This window comes from Schistocerca serialis, chromosome 10 (genome assembly GCF_023864345.2).
Source record: "Schistocerca serialis cubense isolate TAMUIC-IGC-003099 chromosome 10, iqSchSeri2.2, whole genome shotgun sequence".
In the NCBI taxonomy this organism is placed as follows: domain Eukaryota; kingdom Metazoa; phylum Arthropoda; class Insecta; order Orthoptera; family Acrididae; genus Schistocerca; species Schistocerca serialis.
In genome coordinates this window covers 224595119-224603724 of record NC_064647.1, presented here as the reverse complement: position 1 = coordinate 224603724, position 8606 = coordinate 224595119, and the positions used below count along the sequence as shown (strand labels likewise).

Here is an 8606-nt window from a genome sequence, read left to right as displayed (position 1 = left end):
AAAGAGACATGATAAGTATAATTTTATACTGTTGTAATTGTACTTGTATTGTTTGCTTACACGTAATAGTTAGGGCAAAGATGTTCATTCCCTGCCTTTTTCATTACTGGAGTACCTTCCACTTGTTGGAACAATGTCTTGTAAACAGAAGAATTTAGAACATGTACCGCAGCGAAGTTTAGTGTTTGTATCTTTAGATCTAGGAAATACGACACACCTGCTGTGTGCTAGTGTTTTTTTTTTTTTGGGTGGGGGGCTGTTTGATTGGTATTTGTGTTAAATTTCTTTTTCAGTCTCGGCTGAATGCTTAAGATTCCTTACACCATGGAAATTTCATACCTAATAACTTTTCTGAGATGATAACGGTTGGAGACTACTTACTGAACAAACTTGAGTTATGAAGAATCAACTCGTAGAGTCGACCGCGGTGGTCTTGCGGTTCTAGGCGCTCAGTCCGGAACCGCGCGACTGCTACGGTCGCAGGTTCGAATCCTGCCTCGGGCATGGATGTGTGTGATGTCCTTAGGTTAGTTAGGTTTAAGTAGTTCTAAGTTCTAGGGGACTAATGACCACAGCTGTTAAGTCCCATAGTGCTCAGAGCCATTTGAACCGCCGGCCGAAGTGGCCGTGCGGTTTTAGGCGCTGCAATCTGGAACCGCGAGACCGCTACGGTCACAGGTTCGAATCCTGCCTCGGGTATGGATGTGTGTGATGTCCTTAGGTTAGTTGGGTTTAACTAGTTCTAAGTTCTAGGGGACTAATGACTTCAGAAGTTGAGTCCCATAGTGCTCAGAGACATTTGAACCATTTGAACCATTTGAACCAACTTGTAGACTACATATAACACAACCGGTATTACACTTTCAACTCATCATATCTGTGATAACACAGACGCTCCACCACTGTCGTGAGGTTTGATAAACCCAAGCGACGAAAAACGTGCCTGTTTTTCTTCACAAAAGAAGCTAAACGCAGAGTAACAACAGTAAAGCCATCTGCTGCTTGTGAAAATGAGCTTGAAACGTGTTGATGCACAAATTATTCTCAATTTCATAGCAACGTTGAGTAATTCATTGACTTGTGTGTGTGAAAACCAAGCACACTAATCAAGGGTTAACGCTATGCGCTGTTCCAGTGTTGACCAGTACAGTGCCGCGTCGGGCATGAGCCATGTCCAAACACAAACTAAAATTAACATTCGACTATGCCGTAACAGAGACTGTTACTCACTGTGTGAGCTAAATGATCTATGGAGTGGCGACGCCACAGCAAGGAAGGGGAACAGATTGTTTATTTTTAAAAGACGCGCTGATACAGTGCCAAGAGAATAAGTCGCTGTGATCTAAACAAACACTTCCGCTTTTGATAGGACTGCGTCCTCTGTCGCACTAACGCCTACGTTTCACTCTGTGGAAGACGCGCCGGCAATTAGCACTTGGTTAGCACGCCGCTGCTTCGGCTCTCCGCCGCTAACAGTCTCTGACGTCGCCCTGGGCGGTCAAACCACGGCGCAGTAGGGAGCCAGCGCAACACGCTGACGCATTCCTCTTGCGTCGTGCTGTACCCGCCCTCCCGCCCCCTTCCCGCAATCCGTTCCGTCGCTTCCGACCTTCTCTCTCCGTCTCTCTCTCTCCCTCTTCATCCGTCCGTTCCTCTCCATTCTCCGCAGCAGTTCCCTCCCCTCCCCTCAGCGCCCGTGTAAACGCACACACATACACTTACAGAGGAATTTGTGCTGGTTGCAGTACCTCCCCTCCCTTCCCCCGCTCCGATCTACCGAACGCCCTGCAGCTCTCGGCGCCGGCGCCTGTGACGTCACAGGGCGGCGGGGACCCTACGTCACGGCGCTCCAGCCAATCGCAGCGCCAGGAGGAGCTGCCGTTATATAAACGCCACCTGAGCGGTGGGGCGGCTTCATTCCAGGTTGTGATTCCGCGCGGAGAGGACGTTTACCCAGTGGCAACGTTCACGAGAGACTGCAAGCGTGATACCATTCCGAAGCTGACTGTTAGTTTCTTTTTCTGTTTTCCTCCCGCCGGTTCTTCAGTGAGTGTTCATCTCTAGTTACCTCTCGCGGAACTGAGTAGTGATTCGACTGCTGTGAACTGACCTAATTCTGTGGTACTTTGGGAAGATCGTTTCCGCTGCGACCTGAGAGTGATTCGACATCGGTCAGGAGTGTGTGCATGCGTCGAACTGTAACGAGTTTAACATTGACATACTTGGTTCTGGCAGCCGGGGCGACGTGTTCGGTGCGAACCGTGCAGCACTGAGACGAAAGCAACAACGGAGCTCAAAGTGAGAAGCGACACTTTTTCCGCCGACAGCAGACTTTCTATCGACTCGGACTGCCCGCGTTCGGCCGCGCATCGACTTGCCAGCGCAGCACTCGCCACATCGACCGGCAGCCAAGGCGCTTTATTTATAAACACTCGATCGGCCAGCGCCGCATCAGAAGTGGCTAACCGGCAGCGGCGCCATCTCGAGACCGTAGCAACGTTTCGAGGAAGTGAGTTTGGAGCTCGGCTGTCACCCCTGCGTCCAGGCTGCAGGAGTAGTTACTACCGCACGAGACTGTCGTTACACACCTAGGTGTCTGATTGGTGGAGAGGAGAGTGACTGGTCCATTTTTGGAAGCAGTTGAAGGTGAGTGTATTGGAGTGTTTGGAAGCTTTTCACGTGGGACTGTCCAGTAGCAGACCGGCGCCATGGCGTTTATGATGCCCGTGGTGAAGAACGACTGGGATATTTACAAGACAGGAAGGTCGAGGCGGAGTTCGGAGTGTTCCAACCCCCAGTCGTGCCCCCGCTCGAGGAAGGTCAGCGAGTGCAGCAAGTCTGAAGGCCCCAGCCTGTCGACGTCCCCAGGGAGCGACTTTGTGGTGGGTGGAGTGGCCTCACCGGGCCACCATAGGGCTTCGGTGCCGGTCGCCATGTCCTCCATGAGCCGGCAGTTCTCCAGCAGGGCGTCATCCAGGGCGTCTCTCCAGTCGCCGTGCAAGTCCGCTTCCTGTTCGCCCCCGAAGGCGGCGAGCCTGCACGCTGGGGGCGGGGGCCACCACGGGGGCGGCGGGCACCACCACCAGTCGTCGGCGCCGGCGGCGTCTAGCTCCGCCTCGCAGAGCTCGCTCAACAAGTTCCACTCGCGGCTGGTGGACAAGCTGAAGCGGTCGGTGCTGCGCAAGGAGAGCACCGTGACGCCGCCCCCGGCGGGAGCGGTCGCCGCCTCCTGAGGCGAGGAGACGGCGGAGGACGCGCTCGCCCTGGCGGCGGCAGTTTCTTCGTCGGCGTCCTCCACGGTCTCGGTCCCGTCCCCCGGGGGTGGCGCCGGCACTGCCCCCGGGGGCGGCGGCGTACCCATACCGGGGGCGGGTGGGCGCCGCCACGGCCAGCAGCGCGTCGCCAGGTCGTTCCCCGGCACGGGGCCGTCGTGGGGTGGAGGACGCTACTAACTGGCGCCGCTCGCGGAGGAGCCCGGGGGCGGCGGCGACGCTGCCTTCCGCCCCCGCGACCGCCCCCGCAGCCTCCATCGCCGGTGACGACGGCGGCGCGGACGGCGCCAGCCTCTGCAGCGCAGGTTCGCCAGAAACGCAACGCAACCCTCTGGGGGTCAACCGCTGACGCAGCTGTCTCCGAATGCTGCACCGCCACTTGCTCCAGCTTAAGAGGTCTGCATGTCACATCTGCTGTATCGTATTATTCAGTTCCACAACTGCTCCTCAAGCGATTTCAAAAGTACGTTACTGTATCTTAATCTTTAAGCCTTCATAGGCACTACCGCGAGAGCCTTTCTAGTCCCATTAAAATCCTTCTCAATATACTGCCACATCATGTTACAATATACATGAAATGCTAAAATACTTAAAGGCTGACGTTTCAGCTGTGTTGCAAGTACCGTCCTCAAACATATTCTTTGGGGAAGACCACTGCAACATTATTGAAACGTCAGCTTTTTGGTGTTTAAGCGTTTTAAGTATTTTATAACATTGTGTAACAGTACACACAGACGGATTTTAATGAGATTCGTAGGTTCTGGTTACGAAAACCAAATTGTCATGCTTATATGGTCACATACTTCTTCAATTTTATATGCTCAAAAGTTTCACTCATAATATCAAGACCTTTCTTATGAGTAATTCCAGTAGTGTAATGAGCAGACTGAAGTGTCTTACTTTTATTACAGTCACAGATTCCTTTCTACTCATTCTCAGCTACTTCCAAATTGAACATGGCTGATATTGATGATGAAATAGAGATGCTTTAACAATATATATATACGAAAACGAATGCAATTACTCAAAAGTGGTAATACTGTATATGTTGTAAGGATATTGTGACTGTCTTAAAAGGTCATTTTATGAATCTTGATGCATTGGGAAATGATGTGGCCATACAGCTCAGAAGATCTGCTTGTGACTAAAAACTTTTCTAAAAACTTTTGCGGTATGCCTGTTTGGAAATTTCATTTAATTAATTATAAAAAGTTCACAACATCAGCACAGCACTTCCTGCATCTTCCCGAAATTCACAAGCCTGTAAGTGATGTTGACTCTGTCATATTACCCAGTTCATAGGCCTTCACAGATGTGAGCCTACATAAGTCAACAAGGTATTGTGGCACTATTATTCCAAATAAAATAATCTGTGCAATTACACAAATGACTTTTTTCAAAACTGAAGAAGTACACATTACTTTTCAGATATATTAGAAAACTAGTGTTTTGTTCGATTCCCTGTGTATTCTGGGGGAACAAGTACAAAACTACAAGGCCTTGTCTTATCAACTTCAGAATTTTTACTATTTTTCCGTTGTTGAAGGGTTTGGCATTATGGAACAATATACTGAAACAGTACCTTCAATGATTTTTCCCTCAGGCACAGTATGACATGAAATTGAGATGATGTGCTTAAACAGCCTGTTGGTACCTTCTAAAGGTTACATGGTATTATGCTATAAAATTTGTGTATCAGTTTATAGCTGGAGCAGGCACTTTGTTTTAAAACCCTGCTAATTTGGCTACCTTCACCACAAATATTATGTGATAATGAAACATAATCAGTGATTAATTATAATATCCAACTTAATGTCTCAGCCATAGATGTTGGTATTATATCATGTAACATGGGTGATACATGTAGCAAATGTATTGTAACTGAAAACAAAATGTAGAATAAAACCACATTTAATGTCATGGATCATAATTATTGAAGCATTTGTGATACCAGAATCTTTTATGGAAATGATCTATAGACTTTCAGCCATCATCTCTTGCACAACTGAAATTTGAAACATTTGTACCAGATAATTATGATTTCTGTCCTGCTTGGGCAACATTCATGTCAGTTCTGCTTGCCAATAATAAAGCTAATTGTGTGGAATGTGTCTGTGCTGGTGTAGTGATATTATTAGGTACATTAATGTGCCTCACAAATTCCTTTCATAATGTGGAGAACAATCAATGACAATAACATTTAATTAGTAAGAGGGTAATGCAAACAACCTTTTACAGCATTTTTTATTAATTTGACTGACTACACTTTGAGAAATAAGTAATTAGCAGTTAATTTGATGGGAATCAGATTCAAGTGACATAGAATATGTGAACATATTTACATTGTAGCAGACAATTGCTTTGGAGTTTGATGACAACACATGGGCAGTTTCAGATAGAATTGTCATTTTTCTTTGTATTCCAAATTTTGTGTCCAAATGGCGGTGCTACATTTTGTGCAGCCAACAGAACTCGCAAATTTATCATGTACCGTCGGCCGTGCACCAGCCTGAAGAATGCACTGACAAACGTTTGTATATATTTTTAGTGCAGATGTGGAAATTAATGCTTGTTTACATATTTTGTGCAGTGTGTCACATAGCTTTCTCCACAGTGCCATTGTTCCAAATACCTATATAGGAATGCATGTTGCTGTCATTCAGATTTTTTGAAAATAGTTTCTCTAAATTACAATAACATGTTTTAAGCATGCAGCATTTGAATACCTTTGCTCAGTGATTATAGATTCAAATGCCTAAGTACTTCTGTTAACTATCATAAATTTTTAAGTATGTCACAAACCCTACTTTTCCCGTTATTATATTTATTGACTTATGAAGGCAACAAAACCATTTCTGTACTATTTAATTTGGTGCCTAAATATGAAAAACAATGTTATAAGGCAAAAACTGTATGGTCTTGATTGTCTCTGTCGTACAGTGCCCTGTATTTCCTTGTGACTGAAATTAAGTACTTACTTTTTTAAATATTTTAATTTAACTTCAACTAGATATTTTGCTTACTGCAGTTAAATTGTAAATTAGAAATACAAAGTTTGTTCTAGGCTCCATCATACTGACAGGTGTATCTCTGCTTCTTCAACAGCTGACAGCTGTAACATATGTCAGTTGTATTCATACACACTGCCATAAAATGTGAATGCTGATCCTTTTTGCAGTGCACAGTATTTTTTAATTATTATTTCAACAAGAGGGTTGACTGTCTTTTGAATGCAAATGTTCAATAAGGACAAATATTTGTTAGCTTTAATTTTTTCATGACTGAGTATATGGATACCAAGCTTCATAGTTATATCTGTAGTTTCTGTCTGTGTCTGAACGAAAGGGGTTCAATTGTGCCTTCAAGTTCATGGCAACTTGTTACTGGTTTCTCTAGTCTGCCTCATGTAGGCTAAAATGTATCTTTTGTGGTTAAGGTTCATGGCCGACGGTCACCTAGCACTAGCTCCCAAGCATAAGCATATAGTTCCTCAAAATGCGATACCCCTTGCTTGACCTCGCCTTATCGTGGACATTAATACGTCCAGTGCCAATGGTTAACTTAGTGTCTGGCAATGCGTCTTTAAGTACTGTAGAGTTTATTAGCAACATAAAGTGTAATGGATGTACTGTATGTTAAAATATTTAGTTTTTTGCTACTAAAGAAAACTTTGTGCTGTACAACACAGCTGCAGTAATATTTTGGAAGCATCTAGCAAGTCAGAAGCAGCCTTGCCAGTCTTTTCTGCCTTAGGCATTAATTTACAAAAATGAAAACTATATTAACTGGAACAAAAGTTGCCTTTAATGAGAACATATAACAATAAGACTTTATGAACTAACAGTCTGATTAGAAAGGGCATCTTGTTGTGAAAGAAGCTTGACGTGGGCTTTCTTGTATGGATGAATGTTTCCTACCATAGGTAACAAATTAATCAATTCAAAGTCTTCTGAAATTACATAGAATTATCTTGCAATTAAATTGACTTTACCTCTGTATTTATCTCTCTCAGTAAAACTTGATTTCAGTTTATAAATTGTTATTCCACATACATTGATTATAAAACCTTGACACAGTTGCATCTTCTTGTGTGATATGTTCCTCTTTGTGTCAATGTTACAATTCTGAGTCTACTTTCAGTGTAAAAATGTAACACACATTTTACTATTGTATGTATGATTCAAATCAGAAAGCTGTGTTGGAGCTAGACTGCTGGGTGCCAACTTACATAGTATATATTTTTTGTTCTCTCTGTGATGAGCAGTGGATCAGTTGGATTCTACTGTAATACTTTTCTTAGTCCATACTTGGTAGCTTCATAGTTCATAGGCCTATATAGCATTTGCCATTATTGGCAAAATATAACTTAATGTTGATTCTTTTAGAGTATATCCAAATGTATTTGACAAAAAAGACTTGAAAGATGACCTCACATTGTAATGAGGGGTCAAAACGTATTTATTGGTGAGCTTTTAATAGGGTTTCTCTGTTTTAACTTGAGAGAACTTCAGTTACTTATATCATTTTATTCTGCAGTTATGCATAAATTCACACAGACTGATGCAAGTAGAATGTATGTGTAAAATTTAGATATAATCCAGCTTTCATTATTCATTTGTATTAATCATTGTATGTTGCACCCTCATATCATGCAATTTAAATGATAAAACCAAATAAAAATGATACATTCCAGATAAATATGTAAGTTATTTTTTCTATTGAATGAATTGGAAAAATATGCACATAGTAAAAATTGTTGCCAATTGTGAGATTTAAATTGCTGACAACTAAATCCATAACTGCTCAGTTAGGTCTTAAAATGCATAATTTCAGCTGTAAACATTCAGTAGCTCTGTTCATCATTCATTTTATGTTTGTGTTAGTGATTTGTTGATTATTGACTGTAATGTTTGCAAGAAAGATATGTTGTAGATCTGAGAAATGTGTGAGCCTAATGTTTTTAATGAATGAGTTTTGTATACATTTGTGTAACAGATTGATGTAACCACAAAAAATCCATATCTCTACAATATATGTGTTTAAAATGAAACAGTTAGTAATTTTATTTTCCCTGGATCCAATATCCACCTTCCTCAACATTTTTCAGTTACAACAATGATCCTCTCTCTACTAAGTAATCACTTTCTAGAAGTTTATTTGAAAAAAAGGCAGTTAGTATGATGAATGTGTTGTTTCCAAAGGTTAGAATAAATGTTTTTTATTTAATTACTCATAAGGCAACATTATTTGCTTTACACTGGCTGTAGAAGTTTGTATAAATTCAATGAAGTGTCTTCAAAACTTCTGTAGTGACATGTTGGTAGGAAGCATTTC

The 8606-nt window shown here is 42.9% G+C and overlaps 1 protein-coding gene across 1 annotated transcript; it reads left to right on the top strand.

Moving 5' to 3' along the window:
• The first annotated feature begins 1905 nt into the window (after window positions 1-1905).
• On the top strand, window positions 1906-8322 carry LOC126424812 (uncharacterized). Its single transcript, XM_050087605.1, has one exon. It carries the CDS (start codon window positions 2709-2711, stop codon window positions 3231-3233), a length of 525 nt encoding a protein of 174 aa, XP_049943562.1. The 5' UTR covers window positions 1906-2708; the 3' UTR covers window positions 3234-8322.
• The last annotated feature ends 284 nt before the right edge of the window (window positions 8323-8606 follow it).